Source organism: Nannospalax galili, unplaced genomic scaffold (genome assembly GCF_000622305.1).
Source record: "Nannospalax galili isolate Female #2095 unplaced genomic scaffold, S.galili_v1.0 scaffold596, whole genome shotgun sequence".
In the NCBI taxonomy this organism is placed as follows: domain Eukaryota; kingdom Metazoa; phylum Chordata; class Mammalia; order Rodentia; family Spalacidae; genus Nannospalax; species Nannospalax galili.
The window spans coordinates 1937716-1962274 of NW_008340140.1; the positions used below are offsets into that span (position 1 = coordinate 1937716).

The 24559-nt window shown below is 42.7% G+C and overlaps 1 protein-coding gene across 2 annotated transcripts in view; it reads right to left on the reverse strand.

The window, feature by feature from the left end:
• Dok5 (docking protein 5) overlaps positions 1–17818 on the reverse strand; it is a 173766-nt gene extending 155948 nt beyond the window's left edge. Inside the window, exon 1 of one of the 2 annotated variants that reach the window (XM_008835132.2) lies at positions 17468–17818. In XM_008835132.2, coding sequence (XP_008833354.1) covers positions 17468–17533 — 66 coding nt within the window. In that variant the 5' untranslated portion in view covers positions 17534–17818. Of the gene's footprint in view, positions 1–17286; positions 17409–17467 lie in introns of those variants that run through there. The other variant, XM_029564540.1, reaches the window with a different exon arrangement.
• Positions 17819–24559: the final 6741 nt, after the last annotated feature.

The window sequence follows — 24559 nt, forward strand, 5'->3', positions numbered from 1 at the left end:
ATGGTGATAAACATGCATATATATGTAACAATAATAATCAAAAAAAGCAGACAAGAAATTGAGAGAAAGTAGAGGGGACATGGGAGTTGGTGGGGGACTGGGAGGGATGGAAATCATGCAAAGCCAATACTCAGGTATGAAATTCTCAAAAATAAAAAAATTAAAATTAAAAAATATATGTCATGGAGAATAGTGGAAGATATCCAGTATTAATTTCTGGCCTCCAAATGTGCCCACATGAGTTTATTCTTCACACATATGGATACACATGTATAACACACACACATACACAAATAAGTAGATAGCTAAGTTAATAATTAAAAATATGGATTGTGGGAGCCATTGCAAAGCTTCAGGAAGTCCAGAAGTCTGGGCCTTGATTTCTCCAACTATCAGATATAAGAATTAAAGCAGTGAACACCATATTCTTTTGACCCATGAATGCCAAAGTCTGCCAGTGTTTTCCCTTTTCTCTAACTTCAGAACTTGAACTCCTATTATTCTTTTAACATATCACCCTGAAACGTCATCTTCATCGCATGTGTACATGAAAGAATAATAAGAAACCTTCAATCTAGGCCTCCCCTTCTCTCTGTTGCCATCAGATAATCTGCAGTGTCTTCCTCAACTTGAACCTTTGGAGGATAAAATGAGAAATCACTATTTCTGAATTCACATGCCTAACACTTATCTAAAATCAAGATTATAAATTCCCTGAAATGCATGGCCTTAACTCACAGGAAGCTGACCCATTCTTTGAGTTACTGCTAGAGTAATTAGCCAATAAAATGATTTTTTTTTTCATTTTATCATATTCAATTCCATCTAAAATCTCTGGAAATTAAGCTTAAAAATTAAAGGGCAACAAAAAAAATCCATTCTCCCTCTCACACACTTGATCCTGTATGTGACTCTTTCTAAAATGAATTTAACTTTAGGAATTCATTTCTGTATGATAAAGGAACTTCTTCAATCAAGTGTAAAATGGCCAGTCACATTGAAAGGAGGCCCAGAAACCTTGGAAATGTACTTCCCTCTAAATCTTTAATCAATCTCAGAACATCTGCCGGTCAGTGTAACTCTGTAACTCCATTTCTCAATCTATTGTATATAAGTTCCCCAGAAACTCACCCACAATTATGAGAAGAAGAAAAAAATTCAAATTGTCTTAGCAACTGAGCTACTAGGTAGGGAGGTATAAACAGGACCTTCAAGAAAAAAAAAAAAATGTTCCAGCAATACCGGTGTAAACCTTACCTACGGTTTATTTTTAGTTTCTTTCTCACAAAGAGGACCTGAGTTCAATTCCCAGGACCCACAGAGTAGAAATAGAGAACCAATTCCCACAGGTTGTCCTCTGACCTACACACACACACACACACACACACACACACACACATGAAAAAAAAATCTTGTTTTAATAGATAAATCTAGTGAAGACACTGGAGTGTTTTAACAACACAGTAAATAAAATAAGCCTGTGAAGCTCCAATTTATGAAAATGGATGGGTAGCTAGTTAGTTATGAGCAGGCTTGGAGGCCCTTGGGGAGGGACCGCTCCTTTATAATCAGTAACCTATAGACATAAGAATCAACTCTAGTGGACTTTGATTGCAGTCTGAAGAACAGGATGTGAGTACCGACAGTCTACACTGCCTGGAAGGTCAATAAGAGTCAACTAACCAGTGGAGGATCACTATTCAAACAGAGGCTTTCTGATAAGTGACTGGACATATCATCATCTCTATCCTGTAAGAGTCAATCCAAATGAGCCTGCCAATCATCTGGACAGGAAAATGCCCTCAGAGATGGCTATCTGGAGACTTTAAAAACAGTAAAAAGCATGCTTAAAATGCAAGTTGGCACAACATCCACTTTACCCATCCTCTACACTGCACTCTGCGTGTTTCATCTGAATTCTTCTGACAGAGCTCAGAAGGACTGGATTGTCAAAGGGAGTCCACGGTGACAGAATGACTTCAGTTGTAAGAACACCGGATCAAACACGGGCAGAAACCATGGACCAACACATCTGTTTAGAAACTTGCAAATGTTCCAGATGCCTCTTCAGAACCTTGGATTAAATCCACAACATCTCAACTAAGCATCAAGTTGTTTCTGATCAAACTTCAGGGGTTGGGGTGGGGAGTCAGGGGCACAAGTCATGCACTCTCTCCCACGGACTCCAAGGATCCTGTATTTCACCTGCGAATTTGGATGTCCACAGAACTGCCCCAAACTGGAGCAGATTGAATGTAGTGGATGTGTTCTGGGGGTATACCATGTAGGTCAGGGTCAATCATGCCCAAAACTTGTACGGTCAGGCAACGTACTCTAAAGTGTCAGCCTGAAGAGAAGATTAAATATTTCCAGGGAACGTAGGGGAAAGAATTAGCCTTTTCCAACTGGGGTGTTAGAGAACCAAGGTAAAAGTCTGAAGCGTCCAGTCCCTTCTGCAAAGCCCCGATACTGAGGGACAGACAATTATAAAGCTGAGACCTGAGAACAGTCTGTAGTTCATTCAGTTAATTTATCGTTCACTCATTGTTTCTTCAATACAGGGAGTTAATATATGCGAAAAACAAAAACCAAAACCAAGACCAAAACCTGCCATGTCCTTGTGGAAGTCACAGTTTAGTGAGGTTCAAATCATCAAATCATCCTTGTGGAACTCACAGCTTAGTGAAGTTCAAATCATCAAAATATTTAAACTGTCCATTACTATTACAAAGAAATAATACAGGGCAGCAATGTCCAACCCAGCTCTCTGCAGTGATGGAATATGTTATAGACATGCTGTCAATATGGTTGCCACTAAGGAGTTTATGTGACTATCACTTCAAATATGACTAACATACCAAAGAATTAGGTCTATCTATATTTTTAAAAGTTATGTGTATGTGAGTGTGCCTGTGTTAGTTCCTGTGTGCGGCAAGCATGCAGGTGCCCACAGGGACCAGAAGACAGTCGTATCCCCTGGAACTGGAGTTACAGGTGGCTGTCAGCTGCCATGTGGGTGCTGGCAATGGAACCTGGGTCCTCTACAAGAACAGCCAGTGCTCTTAACCACTGAGATGCTTCCCCAGCTCCTACTTTTCTTTATTTTTAACTGACTTTCAGTTATTTAAATGTCTGCATGTGGTGAATGGTCACCCCTACCATTTAGACAAGGGGTGGTGTCAAACGCATCATGACAGACCAACCATACATAGCTGAGAATGTCAGGGTGAGAAGGAGTCAGAGAAACAAAAAGTAGGGAAGTGGAACTTTCTAGTCAATGGGAAACGAAAGATGGGGTGAAGGGAAGAGAGTCTGGCTTCTGGAAGAATTTAAGGAGGAGCATGCTTCCCTGACTATGTTGGGGAGTAGTCCATGATCCTTGGTAAGCAAGGCCTGAGGGTCTGGATCACATAGTGTCTTCATTACCTTCACAGGTACAAAATGAAAGTATTGGAGAACTTTAAGGAAAGATGGGCGAGGATTTGGTTTAATGTAAGTAAACAATTTGGCAGAATAGACTTGGAAAGTAAGAGACTGAGATCGAGCTATAGAATGGTTAAACGTGTGTGTATAGCTAGGGTGTGTTTATACCCCAGAAAGAGAGAAGGGGGTGAGGGGTCCTATGCAGCTACAGCTTACTGCAACAAATACTCATGGACACAGAGTACTAGCACAGCCTCCCTGGAGGAACTTTTATTCTGTTTATGTAATTTGTAAATGTGCTCAGCTTTGTAAGAGCATCTTCCAGTTTAAGACTGACCTTAGGAATGCAGTACAATGTTCACTTGAGGGTATGGCCAAAGATGATATTGCTTCATGGTTTCAACAAGCAAGAGCATAAAGTATCTAAAGATGTCTATCATTAAGAGACTAATGAGAGAAGTTGTGGCATAGGGGGCTGACAAAATGGCTCAGAAGGTAGAGGTGCTTGATGGTGGAAGCTGAGGCTAGTTTAGTAGCAAGTAGCATGCTCCAATCACAGCAGATGGCAGAAGCAGGACAGAGCTGAAAGTCAGGTTCCCAGGCCACCCTTACCTCCCCTGGGTTTCCTCTAGAATATGTGTGGCCTGCCCTGGGGACTGCACTCCCCACCCTGCCAAAGGGCAACAAACAAAATGTTCAAAACACCTGAGATTTCTTGGGTATTTGTGAATATGTATATGCATTCTATGATGGGGTTTCTTGTTTTTGTTTTACTGTGGGGTGTGTGTGCGTGTGTGTGTGTGTGTGTGTGTGTGTGTGTGTGTGTGATGCATATGCCCACGTGCAAGTGTAGGTAGGTGCATGTGGAGACCAGAGGAAGACAGCAGGTGCCCAGCTCTATCTTGCTCTACCGTGTTCCCTCTAGACAGTCTCTCACTGAACCTGGAACTAGGATTTCTGCCAGCAAGTCCCAGCCATCCAATCCTTTCTACAATGCTGGGATTACAGGCATTCACGACCATATCTGGCTTTTTACACAGGTTCTAGGGATTTGAACTCAAGCCCTCAGGCTTGCTCAGCAAAGCACTTTTACTCACTGAGTCATCTCCCCAGCCTTACACAGGGTTTCTTAACTGCCTCATCATTTAACATGCGTAATGCTATTTCAGGTTTTCATTCACTTAAACATTTACTGAGTACCTTCTATGTTCCCAGACACCCTTCTGTTCACTGAGAATTTGGTCATGAATAAAGCACAAAAAGACCTTCTTCTCATGGAACTGGGTTACAGGAGAAGACACAAACAACAACAAAAATGAGTGAATTTAAAAGATCATCACAGTTGTGAAAAGTGACCATATAGAAAATTAGAAGACATTGAGAGCCAGAGTGCCAGAAGGGGCTAGTTTAGATTATCTGGTCACACGGACCTCTGGGGAGGTGTCTTCTGAACAGATAATAAAGTTACAGCTGCACAGAACACTGCAGATTAAAGGACACATAAGATGCAAAAAGGAGGGGCTGGAGCGATGGCTCAGGGGTTAAGAGCACTGGCTGCTCTTGCAGAGGACCCGGGTTCCATTCCCAGCACCCACATGGCAGCTAACAACCGTCCGTAATTCCAGTTCCAGGGGCTCCAACTCCCTCTTCTGACCTCCGTGGGCACTACATGGTGCATGTACATGAATGCATGCAAAACACTCATACACATAAAAGAAAGAATAGAAAAATGTTGTCGTGGCTGGCAGGTCAAGAGTAGACAGGGGCTCGAGACCAGATTAAGCAAGGCTCTAGGAACAGCATAGCAGGATTCAAAATCATGCGTAGTCACCAATGGAAGGGCTGGTGTCTCCTCCCACATGCCCCACTCAGATCCGTGCTGCCCACGTAGACTCACATGAATCGTTTTATAAGATTGGCTATGAATTAGTCAATAGACATTTATTTAATACAATGAAAGTATATATCTTTTTACTCAATATATACTAATTAAAATTTCTAACATGATCTATCATAGCATCCAGGAGAATGGCTTCCCTGTGGCCATCTTCCAGGAAAGTGTTTAAGCTGAAGCACAGCCAAGCAAATGAATACTGTGCATTCATGAAAAATAAATTATGATTTATCCGTTTTAAGTGCTTTCTTAATAACAACTTTTTGCATTGAATAGCTACATCCTCTACTGACCTCCAAGGGCGTGGCACGACACAGGTGCACATACAAATGTGCAGGCAATACACTCATATACATAAAATAAAAACAGTAATAAAAAGTGCAAGTCACAGCTTCGACACCAACCACTTTATTCTATGATGTTGAAAGTACAGATAATATACAACTGCAGAAGACTCTGGAACGTCGTCTCTCAGTATAGACTCTACAACAAAATCATGTGGCCTGTCAGTATAATTTTCTATTTGTGCTATGTCTGAATATTACATCCCATTTTATGAAGAAGTAAAACCACAATTAAGTATTCGCTATGTGCCAAGAAATAGGGACATAATTGTAAATAAGTCCGTCAAAATCCTGGTCCCATAGATCTAGGTCCCAGTGGTAGAAGAAACCAACAACATGCATTATATATGCTCTGGGTGTGTGTGTGTGTGTGTAAAATATCTAGCACAAATATAATGAAGCTAACTTTTAAAATCTTACTACGCATGGTCTTCAGTTAGAGCAACGTTCTGAAGGCTGACACTGGATGTGCGGATCATTGGAAGAGCTTGTTCCGAGTCAGAAATCTTCATACCAAGAGTCAGCCAGGAAAAGAAGATTGATTCGAACTAAGTCCCCTCTGAGGTAAAAAGTCATCATATTTGATATGGCTCTTTGGAAAATTAGTCAAAATATCTGCATATTGGTAGATGGAAGCCCAGAAATTGTTCATATGGAGAGTCAATTTTTCTGGGGAGCCTCTCTCTCTCTCTCTCTCTCTCTCTCTCTCCCCCTCCCTCCCCCCCACATTTGAGATAGTGATCTCATGTAGCCCAGGTTAGCCTCAATGTAGCCAAGGATAACCCTGAAATTGTTATTCCTCTTGTCTTCCCTCCAAAGTACTAGGATCACAGGCATGTGTTAATTGTGCTCAGTTTATACAGTACTGGGGATACAGTACCCAAGGCAAGCACCCTACAACTGAGCTTCATCCCCAGTCATGGTAGGATTTCATGGAGGTTTGGAAAATAACTTATTTTATTATTTTATTGAATTAATGTGTAATGTTAAAATGAAATGAATTTGAAGAGATTAATTGCTCTACTAATCAGGGAACTCTGTATTAAATGAAAGTTTTGAAGTAAATACTAGGGCTTAATTTGAGTTAGTCAACTCATAAGACGTACTGGCTTCTCCCTGTTAGCCAATAAAGTGTGCAGCGCATATCTGAATGAAGGGCAGGTAAGGAATGTGAGGACATGTTCGAGATAACATTTGCACAGGCTTTGAGGTGCAGGCTGACATTAGGGGGAAGTATGTAAAGAGTGTGCCCTTAGGATTTTTTTCTGAGTGACAAGTTTTTAATGTATTAGTACAAAATAAACCCATAGCAGTTATATGTAAAGGAATTTTGGAAAATACAGTTTTTTGTTTAACTTCATTATTATTAATTATAATAATAAGTATTATTATTATTAGTGTGTGTGTCTGTGTGTGTGTGTGTATGTGTGTGTGCACGCACATGCATGCACTTGTGGAGGTCAGAGGACTATTTTGTAAAGTCATTTTCCCCTTCCACCTTTATGTGGATTCTGGGGATTAAATCAGGCTTGTGCAGCAAGTAATTTTTCATTGAGATGTTGTGTCCCTGTAGCCCCAGCTAGCCTGAAACTCACTATATAGACCGGGCTGGCTACAATCTCCCAGAGATTCCCCCCATCTCTGCCTCCTGTGTGCTGATATTAAAGGCATGTGCCACCACACCAGGTACAGCAAGCATCTTTACCTGCTAAGTCCTCTGACCAGAAGAACAACAGCCCTGAGTTTCCCAAACTTCAGTCATACACAGATCAAGGTATGGATTTGTATTTATCTACCAACCCACCTACTTCAAGTTTTGGCAATTCTTGGTAATGTCTATACTGTAAATAATTATCTGCTATGTAACTTCACATTTAAATTAAATAAGCTTATTTTAAAAGAAAACTAAGGTCTTAGAAAAGCAGCAGCACTTGAAGGTCAATATAAAACACAGCATCGCTTAAAACTAAGGAAGAAAATGAAATATTGTTAAAGACTTTCTCCCCAGGATGGTTCATTTCCCATAGAAAGGCCAACTAGCCATCAACTCTGAGATACACTGAGTAATAAATTATACTTTTTCTCACCTGATGATTCAATGTTTTGTCTTGCCCTAAAACTGTCTCTCTAGACATATAATTCTCACATTTGTGCGAGAGGTAATAGGCAAAAACATCGTGACCAATCTTGTCATCAAAGGCCACCTTTTTAACTAATGCTTAACTAACCCTAATATAGATTATATATGTATATACACACATATATGTTTAAACCTAATATATATTCTATACATGTACATACATGTATAATCTATATTTATTTAACTGAAACAGGAGCAGGAAGAACAACATGGGATACTACTGGTTTTTGATTACCAAACTTAGGACTTTTCTACTGGAACATGAGTGAATTACTTTGAATTACTGTAAACCACTCTGTGGTTGTTATAGGTAAGGCTTATCGGTAAGGCCATGCATCATGACCTCGTCAATAAAAACTAAAAGTCAATATTATGAACATTTTGATCAGTTCCTACTATGAGCCAGGCACAAGTGGACACTAGACAGACTGTTCTTTGGTGAGAAGTATGGCATTATACTTATTTTTTGTTTCTGAAGAGGCTAAAGATCAGAGAAATTCAGCCTTTTCAAAAGGCTCTGAAACAACTGGACATCCATATGCAAAAAATGAACCTTGACCTAATATGCATACATTGCATAAAAATTAACCCAAATTAGTGATGGCTTTTAAATGGCTTTTAAATTTTTAGAGGGGGGAGGGAACTTAGGGATCTTGGCCAGGCAAAGAAAGAACACCAGAAGTAAGATTCACTCACAAAGAGGGGATAACTTAGATTTCATCAAAATGTAAAACTTTTGCTCTATGAAAGACCATGTCATGGGCCTGTGAGATGGATCAGTGACTAAAGGGATCCGCCACCAAGGGTTTGATCCAGGGATTCACATGGGAAGGAAAGCACCTACCGACTCCTGTAAATTGTCCTCTGACCCCGACATGCATGTATCTACACACATTCATACACACATATTCACAAAAATAAGTAAAAATAAAATGTAATAGGAAAAGGAAGATCATGTTATGAATATTCAAAAGTAAGCTACTGGTTTTTAGGAGCTATTTGAAAACCACATATCTAGAATACATAAAGAACTCTCAAAATAACAGTAAAAAGGTAACTCAGGCATTTTACATGCACACGGATGGCAACCAGCACAGCAAGATGGTTAACTCTACTCCCCCTTAGAGAAATGCAGTTAAAGCCACAGGAGATCAAGCTACACACCTACAAGAATGGCCAGAGTCAAAGGAAGAATATCAATCAACTCTTGGAGAGGATGTGGAGAACAGTCACTCACACGCTGATGGTCTGTGTGTGAAATGACAAAACGGTTCGTGATGGTCGGTCTGGTCAGCTGGAAAGCAGTTAGAATCACCTGGGAGGTATCTCTGGCGTGCCTGTCAGGGTGTTTCCACAGAGGAGGATTAACGGACTGAAAACAAGCAACACCTTCCAACTGGTGCTCCAAGGGAAAAGCAGCTTTGCCTGGCCACCTGAGTTCTTCTTCCTGAACACCTGGGTCTAGGGCTACAGCTGCTGTCGTCTGCTGCCAGCAGACTCCAGCTTCTCTGGCCTTCCAACCTGGACTGAATGACAGTAGCTGTCCAGGGAGCTCCAGGCCACCAACATAGGTTTGTGACTGCTGAGCCATCTAGTCCTATGGATTGAGAGGAAACCTCTCTAACTCTTCAGCATACAGATGGCCGTTGTTAGAATATCTAGACCCTATCAAGTAAGCCAATCTAATGAATTACTCTTTTACTACATTATATATATATATGTGTGTATATATATATACATATACATTTACTGATTCTTCTCCTCTATAGAACCCTGCCTAATATACAGTTTCAAACAACTAAACCTGTCATTACCACAATTTGAGAGTTATGAAACTTACATTCACACACAAACCTGCACACAAATGTTCCATCAGCCTTATTTACAATAGCCCAAACTGGGAATAGCCCAGACATACTCCAACAGCTGGAAGACAGAAGAAACGCTTGTCCATTCACACAGTGAAGTGTACCCAGCATTCCTCAGTATCCTACAACAAGCTAGATGACTGTCCTGAGAATTACTGTGAGTAAAGCACCCATTCTCGGAAGTGACATAAGTTCCATTTACATAGCATTCTGGAAGTGACAGAATCATAGAACTGGAAAACAAGTTAGTGTTGTCCAGTGTTTAAACTCTGGGGGCAATGAGGGCAGCAACAAAACAATGATATGAAGCGCTGTCATTGGCCTGGAGCTGTGCTATGTAATGAAGTTCCCCCTTCCATCTCACAACGCTGGGATTACAGGCATGCAGCATTGTGCCTGACTTTTTCATGTAGCTTCTGGAGATAAAAAGTTCAACATTGCCATTGAAATCTACCTGATGACTTTATATCCATGCTGAGGTGCCAAGGATCTCAGAAAGTAACCGACTGTGACTAGTAATAATCAGATATATGGAGATTAGAGAGGCATGTGCAAACATCTAAGTGTTAGTTGCATTAAAAATGAGCTTAGCTGTATGAAGCAGTTTATTTTAATAGGGAGATTTTTTTTAAAGTTAAAACCTCATTCAATTTTATGTCATAGAGTTTATACTGAGTACAATAGTGTGTAGCTATATTGATTCAACACTCTGAACCTAGAAATTTACTGCCAATTTTGAAAGAAATGCATCTTTGCGCTGGAAACTGTTATTGACTATGTCAATACTTGTAATGAAATGCTTCTACTAATTATGTGGTTATTAAATAAACTTTAAAAAAAATTTTTTTTAATAAAATGAGCTAATGATGCTTAACCTTCTGGACGGTGTCTGGGATTAGCCTGGGGCAGAAAGGTTCATAGGTGTGACATGCCATCTCAGAAAAGTCTGCCACATTCTGTCCCCTGAGGCTGGCTCAGAACTCCACTCCAGAGCAAAACACACACCTCTGAAACTTAGAACTCCAATAAAATAGGAGGGCCCGTAAATGCTCCGAAAATCAGCTTCCAAATCCTTACTCAAACGCCAGCCATCTGCATTCTAGAAAGGCACTATTTTAGTACCTACATTCACATAGATCTGTGGCATTTCAGATCTCACAACTTTATTTTGAATTTCACAGGAATGGGGGCGGGGGAGAAAGGCAACATAATCTTGTCCTAGCTTAGACTCCCCAAAGGTTTGGTCTCCACCCAAATGGAGCAGAAATCCTAGAGGGAGAGGGAAGTCGGTACACCCTTCATTCCACAAACACGGGAAGGAGATACAGCTGGATAGCTCTACTCAGCAATGGCGGGTCTGTCCAACCCAGCAGTTGCCCTTTGACTGCTGTGAATATATTAACCTTAACTATTAACAAATGGAAAACAAATTCTTAAAGCACCAAAGATAACCCATTATTCTCAAAAATGACAAGGCTGTCTAAAAATAAATAGTCATCTAATGAATATGATTTTAAAAATACATTGGCAGATGTTAAGATATCATCGCATCAGTAATTTGGTTTATGTCTACACACAAAGCCATTAAATTGGCCATTCATTGCTAAATCAATTTGGGTGGTGATAATTAAAAGCTGAATATATGCAGAATTAATCATAACATCCAAAGGACTGAGACATCAGCTGGGAAGTTCTTGACGTGGAAATCTCATCAGCGAAGCTGAGTTAATGGAGTCGAAACACTGGATTTTGACCCACACGTGCATGCGCACATGCGCCCTATCTGGCTATCTACTGCATGACTGGCAAACTTAGTCCCAAACCTGTCTCTCTCCTAAGGAAGACAAACAGCACCTCGCTGATCTTTCTGCATGTTACATTTGTGTGTGTGAGCACCTAAACTTATGTAAGGACGTTGTAAGACGACCCTAGTCTATTTATATGACTTTTTACACTGTTAAGGATTTTGTCGGGGATTTCAGTTCAAAGGTGCAATGTGCCCCTTGCCCAGGCTCTCTGGTCCCCAGCTTGTGGCTGTTTTGGGAGGTCGTGGAATCTTTGGGACTGCGAAGTTTGGCTGGTGTTAGATCACTCAGGGTATGCTTTGAGAATCAGAGCTCAGCCCCATTTCTGGTCTGAGCACTTTGCTTCCCACTCAGCACCATGTGAGAACCAGCCTCTGTGAGCTCTGCCCATAGATAGCCACACTCCAGCTGCCACACCCTCCCCCAAAGTGGACTGTATCCTCTGAACCCTGAGCCCAAACAAATCCTCCCTTAAGTTCCTCCTGTCAGGGACTTTGTCATGGCAACAGGAAGTGGGAAATGCATCAGGTTATCATAGAAGATATACCAAAATCTAAAAACCTTAAATGAAATATGAAAGGCTCTTCTAATATGTCACTAGGTGAAGTTGAAACAGGATGAAGGGGTGGGGAAATATTCTCCCTAAAAATGGCAGGTAGCTGTTCTTTCCAAATCCGTTCTTAACTACTCAAAAGAAAGGTCTCTAAATGAAGAGGAAAAAAAAAAAAAACTTCCCAGGCCAGAGAGCTCACACAAATTAAAGTTCCAGGGACATTTGCATCTCCTTTAGAGGCATTCCTGGTATTATGAAAAGAATGTGGAAAAGAATGTGGAAAATCTTATAAAGGAAAATCTTATAAAGAACATTCCTTCTGTCCCAAGCATCATGGCCAGCAATATTTATGTTTATACATAAATTATTCCCTGGACGTTAAGTGTGTTTTCCTAACTAAACAGCAATTTCTTTGAAGATGAGAGTTAGCGAATAGAAACAAGGGAAATAATAACCACCCAGCACCCTTGCCTCCAACAGCTCTAATTGTAAGAGGGAAAGCAGAACGGTGATAAATATTAATTAGGTTTTCACTGTGTCAAGCATTGCACTGCCCCTTACGATGGGCATGTATTACTTGGGTATCAAGAGCTTCTCTGTTCTCACAGAAGGATCAAGCCAAAAAGTATTTTAAAACTCCACAAAATCCCCATCATTGGGTTGGGATTTTTAAAAACATTTTATTATTTTCTTAATTTTTATGTGTATGAGTATACTGTCTGCATGTATGGAAGTGCCCACGTAGGTCAGAAGAGAGTACTGAATTCCCCTGGAACTGGAGTTATAGATGGTTGTTAGTCATCCATGTACATGCTGGGAATTGAACCTGGGTCCTCAGTAAGAGCAGTCAGTGCTCTTCACCGCTGGGCCATCTCTTCAGCCCTAGGATTGGGATTTTTAGTGCATTCTTATATCAGAGGCTAGAGCTGAGCCTTCTTCCCTCCACTTACCCCACAAATTATCAAGTGCCTACTCTGTGCCAACCACTGTTCAAGACACTGGGGCACAGCTACAGTGAAAGGGGAGAGACATGCTATGGAGATGCCATGTCCCCCGGGGGAATACAAATAATAAACAAAAAAAGTATACAGACCAAAGTGCACAGGGTGGTCACACCAGGAAGAAAAAAAGCCCAGGGAAACAGAAGCCAGAAGGAAGAAACAAATAGGGTGTTGGAAAGGCCTCATCAAGAAGATGGAAGCTGAGGAAGAGAGAGGAAGGATCCAGGCAGACACGTGGGAGGCAGCATTCTAAGGAGAGAGACGGCGACAGAGACAGTGACAGAGACACGGAGAGATGATGCGGTTAGCCTGGTCAATGAAGGCCTCCACGGCTGTGAATGAGATGGGAAGAGGGTACAGGCAGGAAGACACACCAGGCAGCTATTGAAGTGTCAGAGAGGAGAGGATGGGGGGCTCCAACCAGAGCGGTCCAAGCAGATGAACAGATGGGAGAGTCAGATTCCAACGATATTTCGAAGACTGAACTCACAAGGTCTCTTGATGGATTGGTTGTAATGGCACAAGACTGGGGAAGGAGAGAGGGCTATCGATGTCTGCTTGGTTGCTGGCCTATGATTGATTCTACCTTGGCAACCAAAATGCTATCTAATGACAAAGATGAAGATGACTCTAGGAAAAGGGACTTTGGGTCAAACAATCCAGGCTCTGGATGCATTAAGTTGGAGATCTCTCAGACATTCAATTAGAGACGTGGGCCAGACAGGAGAATCGGCCAAAGTGGAGTTCAAGTGGTCCATGCTGATAAGTTTTTGTTAGACAAGAGCGGAGAAAAGTTACTTAAAGGCCAGCCATTGAGGAACTGTGTGTAGATAAAGAAGATAGGACTAAATTTTAACTGCACTGTGGACCTGCCAGGGCAATTACTGATTGGACAATCTCTCCATTGCAAGAAACAAACCGAGTGAAAATCTAAATGCAATCCATCTAAATAACACATTCAGAGGTTAATGATGTGCACCTCACCTATTCCAGCACTCATCTGCGAAGAAATCTTTAGCGCCTTTTGAGAATTAGATAATTATAGATAACCATTCCCTCCTCCTCCCCATCAGCTGCCCAAATAGTAACATCAACATTCTTGAGAAAATATTGTACCCGGGGCACAGCTTGAGTGTTGCTGGAGCCTATGTAGATCACACTGGGTAATACAGATGTGAAAGCATTAAAACCTCTGAAGTAAATGAGGTGAATTTCAGTTTGTTTTCTGATGTTCAAATAAAGAAGTCTGTTTACATCTATTTGATTGCTTAGCACAAAGTTTAGGAGCTTTACTAAAGGTGACCCATCTGTGACCCATCTGAAGGGACATGTTCTCAGAAGGCTGTCTCGTCTCATCAAGAAATCATTTAACTACATAAAACACACACACACACACACACACACACACACACACACACGTATATACAGTATATAAAAGACTCCATCTAATCCAAAGAAAAATCTAAAGCTGCATGAATAGTGGTTTTTTGAACATTTTCACTAAATGTGTAGGAGATGCTCACCTTGATTTAAATGTTATACTGCCCATGCATATGTCAAAGCAACACACACTAGCCCAGAAACATGTTCAGATTTCATGCTTTATGTGTCAGTCAAAAGAAGCTTAATAATAACAATAAAATATGACTTTGGACACTTTAAGAGGAAGGTGGGGAGATTAGGTAACCCTTACAGGCTTCCACATCTTACCTCATCTTTGATTATAGTAAAGACAATAAATATTGCAATCAGAATCAATACTGTGCATTTTCTCTGCAGGTTCACAGACGTTCTCACATTCACTGCTCCCAGGAAAGTCTTTAAGCAGTATTCACTGTATAGGCTAGAAAATCATGACGAAGAAAGGTCAAAGGTCGCAGGGCTGGTAAGTAATATAGGCAGAGCTTGTTCCCATCTTCTTTTCCAAACCTGCAAGAACGTTCTTTGACACAACAGCTGCTTACCATGAAATGCAGATTTCTTGTTTAATTATAAACCCTATCAAATATGGCTGTCATCCATAGACGCTTGTCTGGGTTCCATTAATAAAACCACTGTCGTGTTAGCTCTTCAGGAGGGTTACAAACTGCAAGGTCATCCGTTCACTCTGTAGAGCTCAGTGCATGTGTCAAGGGTACTCCAGGCCTGCCTGCTCTGGGCCACATACACTGTCCTACCTCTCTCTGAGCCTTATACAGCGCCCAGAATACACACGTGCCATGCTCTGCTGAGCTATATGCAGACTGGATTAATACCACCAACATTCCTGAGTTTGAACTCAGGGCTCTCCTGCCACTTCCCCAAAGCACATTTTACCATTTCAAGCAGGTTTTTAGCAAAACTCTGGTTAGCACTGAGTTCTGATGACCTTGTAATCAGCCTTCATATAATTATAGCACAGGAAGACCTTAGCAGTGCAAACTATAGATAAAGCCAATGGTAACAAGTAAGACCAGGTTTACCTGTTCAGATCCTGACTTTTACTCTGCGTGAGTGATAACTATAATTCAATGAATATTCTTGTGCTGATTTGAGTATTAACACAAATAAAATGAATACATCTCCAGAAACTGTACTCTCACTATCCAACATATTGTAAAATATAAAACAATACAAACTAAAGAGTTCCTCTCCCTTAATTTCTAATAAATATCTAAAACTATCGGCATGCACAGAGAACTACACTGTATCAATTATAATAATATAAAAAACTCAATTATCACAAACACAAAAGTGATGCCAACCAGTTCCTTCTATAAATCACCCTGTGTCACGATTTGGCATAAACTCTGATCCTCATGAACAATTCATATTTTGTGCATTAATAATGCACGTCTCTTCCTGTTGGAATGCTTGCTAGCACAGAATGAACGTCTATTGCCAATTCTTTCCATTGACATGATGGAGTAAATGCAAAATTAGAATCAAGATTTTTTAAAAGCTTCCTTTAAAACTGTGACAGTTGGCTGCCCACAAGGTAATAAATAGTATGAAGCTCTTATGATTTCTTCCCCTTTACATGGAAGGCACTTGGTTGAGGGCCTGGCCGTGGCTGTTTTTACTCATGAGAATATTTGCACAACAGAAGAGAGAATGAATGAAACTTTGGCAAAGCTGGCAGGGCTTGGGTGGGTCTATTACATTTCCTAATTATATATCCATAACAGGACATAACTGTGAAAGCATCATAACCAGGAAGAGAAGAAGGAAGAAAAAAGACAAAGGAATTTTATAACAATCAAGGCTGCTTCTCCCCAGCACACAGTCCTCTCTAGGTGGTTTACTATGGGTCATTTCTTTTCTTTTCAGTAAAATTATCTGGAACTTTTAAAAAAATTCCAGAGACTAAATAAAAGAAAGGTGCAGGGTGGCATGCTTTTGTAGAGAGGGGTGCTCGGGATCCCTCTCACTCACTGGTGGGGCCATTCTATCTCACGACTAAGTAAACTTTGTTCTCACAGCCCTGACTTAACCTCCACAGCATCACCCAAATGCAAACAAACTAAAACAGCAAGGGTATTTGATTCATGATAGAAAGAAATGAGGTAGTTTGAAACATAGGTACATATACATACATATATATGTATATATGTGTGTGTATATATATATATATATTTCCCCCCCCAGGGTCCTCCCCTCCCTAAAGACTGTACCATCAACCATCATTCAAGATCCAAAGAGAGGTACGCTGGTTCTTCCTGAAGTCCCCCAATCAAGAGCGATGGGAGGGAGACTTGGGAAGGGAGCCATCCTGTGTCAACACGGGTCCCCAGGTTACCTCTCTGATTCATTCTTTCATTTTTTAGCTCATATTTCTGAGGCACTTGCTCTAAGCCAGCACCATGTTCCAGGCTGAATAATCTTCCAGTGGAACCTCATTGTGAATTCCAAAAACGGAAATCCACCACCCAGGTTATAGGAGGGAAAACTCAGATCCAGGCGTCTGCCAGGATGGCCCTGTCCACAGGCAGTTCTGTCAACACCTGAAACACAGAGGGGAAGTTCTGGGGGTCAGAGTCGCTGACCTTGACTCCCCTTAAGGCATCTGCCCTCTTTCCTGGCCTCCATCCATCCCCTACAAAAGTTAAGTTGGCAGAAAGGGAAGCGGGGCACATCCGGCAGACTCAGCACCGCGCCTGGCTTTCCAGCTACAACTCCCATGGCTACCGGGAAATATTTATTCCCAGTCAATGGGGCTCCGGTGGCCACCATCAGAGAGCCAAGTCATCCGAGAGATAAAGATAGCTCCATTACATACCTAGACGCTGGCCTGAGCGCGGCAGCCCCAAGCAGCCCCGGAGACTGGCTGCGAGAGCCACCGCGCACGTCCCCGGCGCGCAGCCGGGGGACGGGGTGCTGCGCCCGGGATGCAGGCGAGGGATACCCACCGCGGACGGCGCGAGCCGGAAGGACCAGGCAAGGATGGGCTCCATACGTACCCCCAGGCGTCTGCTCCGGATCCTCACGTAGCCTTGCTTCACTATGTCATTAAAACTGGAAGCCATCCCAGACAGCCGGTGACCCCGCTGCCTCCAGCGCGCGGCACCCGGAGTGGCCTGGGGAAGGGATGCCGGGAAGGGTCAGGACGCAGACGGGGAGTGAAAGTTGGCGAGTCCGAGCGTCAGAAGGCGCGCATCACTTTCCCGGTCTCCCCAACCCTGAAACTGGCCGCCCAGCAGCCACTTTGGGGGAGCGCGGCGTCAGCTGACTTGGGCACCAGCCTGCCAAGAGGAGGAGCGGCGCTGCCCGGGCGCCAGCCAGGCCCCCAAGGAGGAGGAGGAGGCGGAGGAGGAGGAGGAGGAGGGAAGAGGAAGGAGCAAGGAGGGGCGGGAGGAGGAGCCGCGCGGATCCCTTCCCCCGGCCTCCGCCCACCTGCCCCCAGCTCCCGGATCTCGTCCTCCTGTCCCCCACAGCGCGTCCCCATCACCCCGGGGCCTTGATGACACCTTCCAAGAAGACGCAGCCCGGTCCCGCCTGTCGGATGTCTTGTGTGAGGGAGAGGACATCTTATTCGTTACCAGCCATTGCCTCCCCAACCTGTCCCTTCAGGCTCAATCCTTTTCCCAGAAGAGCTAATTAGGGGTGTGTGTGCCCAGGAAGGTGGCATTGTATGGCTTGCTTACCCGCGACTTTTATCTAGGAGGACAGAGCCCCATATACGTATCTTTATGCTCAATTCTTCCACGGAGGTTCCCCAGAATCCAGGGTCCAGGCTGGTGCTGTCAGTCCCCCTACTCCCACGCCCTTTCTTGTTTGAGCCAGTCCTTCCTTTTAGGACTTTAATTTTCCCAGGAGTAATTGTCCTCATCAATATTCTGTCCCCAAAGCCCAGCTTTGAGTAGGTGCTCGGTAAATCTTAAGACATCATCAAGGTGGCCAAGCAAGAGCCAAGCACTGCTCTGAGTTCTTTATATGCCTTAAATCACTTAAAGTCTTCAGCATCCATTCAGGTAGGGGACGCCCCTTTGTATAACTACCAAGTCGCTGTGTAACCCTCCTTAGCCTGACAACACAGCTCACCCTGATAGTGCTAAGATGGAGGAGGATGTGAGGGATTTGAGCTCACCTGCCCCTCCTGACTGTGCACAGCAAATTTGCCCAAATCACTGCTGACCACCCCCTCTGAGCACTAAGACATCACTAAGAGGAGTGCACAGGGTTTTGCATGAACGTTTTACAGAATTTGAAGCTGAAAAGAACCAGCCGCCCTGGGGGGGGGGGGCAGTGATGACGGGGACACAACAAGACACTTGTCCAACATCACACTGTGGGCCACCACGGGGCCTGGGATGGCACCCGGCCCTGTTTCGAAACATCATCCCATGCCTTGTGGGAAGAGCAGATGTCCTAAGCATGAGGTTATTTCTTCATCTCCAAACTAAATCCTTGCCATCCTTTAATGGTATCCACAGAGGCAAAGAGGATACCAGCAATTAGTCCATTCTAGGTCATCAGTGGTGGCCTTCCATCAAAGCTGATGAGTTGGGTGACCTTCAGTGAGTCACTGAGAAAACGAATCATCGGTTTCATGGATTCTTCAACCCGATGACATGAAAATCCTTTCAACTCCAAGATCGTGTGGGCCTTCCTTTCTCTGTGGCTAACACCATTTTAGTCACCACAACTTGTTGGGTGTTAGTCAGTCAAAGAAGAAGAATCACCCACGAATGTGTCACAGGCGAACTGAGGCTAAATTGGGACCATCAAAGGCAAATATTCCTATAGGGAGAACTCTTTGCTAGACTGTAAACTAGCCGCTCTGTCTTCATGTTTCTGTTCTGTGGGAAATGGTGCTTCAAGCTTCACTGTCTCACCCAAAGAGGACAAAACGGTAAAGTCATTCCAGGGGCTGCTTTGGAAGGGCTAGCATAATAATCAATACTCCCTGAAGACAGATTTTCATGAACAACAGCTGTCCAACACATCATTGGTAGTCCAAATCTATATTGTCACAGCAACAGAGAGTAAAATGAGCTTGAAGGGAGTGGCCCCTAATAACAGAAATAATAAGCAAGCAGAATGGATGAAGAAGTAAAGGAAATTCAAATCAAGCTAGAAAAGGTCAAACTAGATGGAAGAAACAAATGATTTTTAAATGAAAATTGAATGCAGCATATGGTTTTATTTGGTAAAAATCAAACTGATTATACATACATATATACATACATATATATGCATATATATATATAAAACTATGATATGGCATTTACAAGACAGTTCCTTAATTTCTTTTTTTAAATTTTTTAAATTTATTTTTTTATTTTGTGTGTATGAGTGTTTTGCTTGCATGTATGTAATTGCACCCATGTTATGCAAAGCCAGCAGAGACCAGAAGAGGGCATCAGATCCCCTGGAACTGGAGTTGCGGGTGGTTGTTAGCTACCATGTGGATGCTGGGACTCAAGCCAAGGTCCTTTGCAAGAGCAGCCAGCGCTCTTAGCCCCTGAGCCACCTCTCCTGCCCCACACTTCTCTTAAGTCAAACAATGCGCAATGATGACAGAAAGACAAAGAGATTCAGAGATACACAATCTAACAATGCCTACAGACTCACACTGTACTCAGCATGCGTAACTGCACCCTGTGAGACACAGTATCATATGAAAATTGCCTTCCCTGGAGATAAGGCTAACACACACACACACACACACACACAATTATTTCAATTCCTGTTTTTAATTCAATTTTCAACACCTATGACTTCCTGTTTATGGTATATATTTGTGTTCATTCCCATCTTCCAATTGTGGGGGTCTTGTTCACATTGTGTATAGCTTCCCTCTGCTCCCCGGATAGGTGTGCTGTCTTGTTGTCATGTGTGTGTGTGTGTGTGTGTGTGTGTGTGTGTGTGTGTGTGTTTGCCAGAGAACTTGCTAGCTAAGCTAGGCTATCTGGCCAGTGAGCCCCAGAGAACTGCGTGCAGCCACCTCCCTAGTGCTGGTATAACAAGCAGGTACCACCACACCTGCTTTTTCTGAGTTCAGGTCTTTGTGCAAGCACTTTACCAACTGAGCCATCTCCCCAGCTCTGCCTTGCTTTATTCACACTAATGGTATTTGGTTTAGACACAGGCACATGGTATCAGCTTTCTGATTGGAGTTCATTGACTGACACTGGCCTAATTCTGGGAGAGAGGACCCTACCCTACTGGCTGACATGCATCATGGATGGAAACAGTCAAAAGCTCCTGGCACCATCATGAGACCCCCGAGGAGAAATGAGGGGAGTGGGGTATGAAGAAGAAGCAGACTAGATCTCCATAGTCCTGCCGGACAGCACTTACCCAGTCCCAGAGGAGCTATTATGTTATTGAAATGGAAGTTAAGCTGGCCCCAAATGCAATGACTTATGTTACATGAAAGTAACAGGTGATAATCCAGGCTTGGCAGACTGACCTGGGCAGGTCACGAGCTTGTCCCATGAGGTCTTTCATCAACTAGGTTCAAGGATCACTCTGACTCCTCAGGCCATGATTTGCCTCTCTGCATCTATTCACTGCCATGTCGCAGGAAAGCGAAGATGGCTTGGAAGGAAAACAGCCTCCAGTGAAGGTAATCAAGACCTTTCTCTTGCATCCTGTGGACCAATGTGTTGCCACGTGGCCACATGTAGCTCCAAGGAGCCTAGTCTCCTCTGTCAGCTTTTCATCACTCTGACAAATATCTGAGGAATGTTTTGGGGTTCCTGGTTTGAGAGGTTTTAGTCCCAGATCCACTGTCTCTGGGATGCAGAGAACATCATGCAGAAGGGCAGGCCAAAATTTCTCCCTCAGGCAGGAAAGAGAGACAAAGAAATGGGCCAGGATGAGATACTGGCCACCAAGCCACATCCCCAATGAGCCCACCTTCTCTAGCCAAGCCTGGCATCCAAAAATTTTCCAAACCTCCCAATAATGCCATTAAATTATGATGCTGTCAGTGGTTAACCACAGGCCTTCATGAGCCACACATCTTTTTTTTTTAAATAAAAATATTATTGAGAATTTCACACATGCATATAAGGTGTTTTGATCAAATCCATGCTCACTCCCTCCCCTCCCATATCTCCCTATCACTTTTTTTCTGATAACTTCATGTACTCTTTCTTTTTCTTTAATTTTTTATGAGATTTTTGGCTATTCTAACATTATGCCTTTTGAAGAGGTAACCCTAAAATCTTTTAAGGATTAGATAAAAGCTCCCAAATATTTTCGACATTTTTGACCTTTGGAATGGCGTAGGTTGCTACAGTCTTGTTTTGGTCCAATGTTTTCTCATTATGCTACCATGTCTCCCTTTGAGAATGTCTTCTGATTTTTACAAGGGCTTACAGTTAAAGAGATTGCCTTGGGTCTCTGAAGACACTTTAGACTCTGGACTTCTGAATAGTGTGATTTGAATGAGAATGTCCTTCATAGGCTCCAAGTAGTTGGACATTTTTCCCCCAGTTGTTGACTGGGGACAACTCTTAACTATAGGGAGAAAAGAAAGTCCTTGACTGGTGCCTAGGAGATGTAAAGGAGAAATAAAGGCAAGAGTAATTAGCATTACAAGTTCTAGATAGGGAACTAGAAAAACGTCAGAACAGGGCAATTTTCAAATGTTCATACGAGAGTCCAGTGGAATTTTTTGACAAGGGTTTCCAAAAGCATCCCTCTACTGGGTTCCTCCTCATTTCTTTTTTCCAAGGCTGGACTCCAGAGTGATGGATTCAGGATTTGCTTTCAGGTATTTTGATAGCTGTTGGAGTGGTTAGAACTAGTGTCAGTTCCCTCTCAAAGGCTTCTGGATTGGGGGAGAAAACAAATTTGTCCATCATTTTAGAACAATAGCTGGTTGTCTCCAAAAGCATCCCTCTACTGGGTTCCTCCTCATTTCTTTTTTCCAAGGCTGGACTCCAGAGTGATGGATTCAGGATTTGCTTTCAGGTATTTTGATAGCTGTTGGAGTGGTTAGAACTAGTGTCAGTTCCCTCTCAAAGGCTTCTGGATTGGGGGAGAAAACAAATTTGTCCATCATTTTAGAACAATAGCTGGTTGTCTCCCCCAGCTACAGGTGGAATTTATTTTTATTCTTAAGTTCATTTGAGGATCTGTTCCTCAGGGTTAACATGGGCTTGGGAGGAGCCCCTGGCTCCTTTCTTTTACTAGTTCTATCTATGTGAAGATAAGTCAAAGGTCCTGCTTGACCATGTCTGGCTTCACTTGGAAGCGTGGATGAGATGGTTTCCTCTGAGTTGACCCCCCTCTTTGTAGACTGGACACTGGGTCAAGTCCATCTCATGGGGTCTCCATGGGCTCCCTGAACAAGAGAACAGGTGACTCACCACAGTTACAGGACATTTTGAGAGATGTTCCATCATCACCTGGAACTTAGTTGACCTTGGAAGGCAAGGGGCAAACACTGTCCTTTAAGTCCCTCTGACCATATTAGTATAGGCTTCAAACTATGGCTATTAAATACCCAGTAAGGTTATTTCCACCAGTTTGGTACTTTGAATTATCATGTGCTATGTAGATAAGGCTTGAGTAAAATAAAACCAAATATTCTCAGATAAACTTTGACTAGAAATATATTTTGTTCCTTAAACTAGTTGATGACTAAACTATGACCATAGACATTTTAAGATTATGTGTATATTATTTTTGTCTCATCCTTTATATATCATAACAAACCTAAACAGATCTTTATCACTTGCTTAGGCTTTCTCATTTTTTTCTATTTTAGAAAATATCTCCATTCCCATATCCTTTTAACACATTTTACATTATCATTTTCTTTTTTCCTTAAGTAATTATGAGACACAATAGCATTAACAAATAAATTTTCCATCCGTTGTGAGACTTCTTTTCCTGGGGATGCTAAGCGATGCTTACTCCCTTTCAAGGTTCTAGTGTCAAGCCAATGTTTGATTAAAGTTTTACTGGGGAACCGATACATTTATTGAGCTTACTTACCGAGATAACTGAGGGGTTGCTGAGCTGTATGAATGACCTGAGGGTGTGCACACTGGAAAGCCTTTACCCAGCATGGGTCATGCCTTCTCTTCCTAGCCTTCCCCAGACTGTATACTTTAGCCCTCCCCAAATCCAGGAGGCCATGGATCCACACATCTTTTAATAGCTAAGGACTCACACTTCAGCACAGGAGCCATTTGGAAAATGCCTCATAATCTCTCCCTAATGTCTCCACCATTGCCAGAACACAATAAACACTGGTGATGGATAAGTCAGTGCTTTCTATGACACCATATCACTCCTAGACCACCTAACTGCACAAAAGGCATCTCTGTCTTGTCTAAACCCCCGACACTGAGGCATTCTGCCACCTGCCACTGCAGGAGTCCTTTCTGAGGCCCCATGACTCTCTGTAAAGCTTCAAAATTCCTAACTAATCAGCCCCACCTATTTATTATGACGATGGTGATGATTATGACTGAGCTACTTAGAACAGAAAATTAAATGCAGAAATCCAGAGGCTCCTATGCTTTTCCAGAGTAGGAGATGGGCTCCCACCATGGTGTGCACTTTGACCAAGTACTGAGGAGCACCCAGGCTGAGGCTGCTGGTACCTGGCCAGTACCTTTACCAAAAATAACTTGAGCTTTGCTGTGCCCCCTGCTGCTCTCAGTGGGAGTGGCCCTGGAGCATATGCAGCTTTTCCTTCTGGGAGGTAGGATGCTCTAATGAAAGCGATTTAGCTGTCATCAGGGAGCGGGTGGTTTGCTCTGCCCCAGGTCCTCCTGTCCTTACCCAATACAGGATGACTAGAGGTGACACCCAATCAGGTGGGAGAAAACCCAGCACAGCTCTTCTTCGTGTTCCTCATTGATCCATTCCTTCCTGCATTCAGCAATGAACGCGGAGTGCATGATATGGGAAGATCTGCCACAATCAACTTCCACATGTGTGTGCATATACACATACACATGCTGACAAATCAAACAGGTAAATACTCCATTGACTACCTCGAGGTGGTGATGCAGAGCAAATCAGCTATGTGCTATGTGGGATGTAGTTGTTAGCCGAGAGAGAGAGAGAGAGAGAGAGAGAGA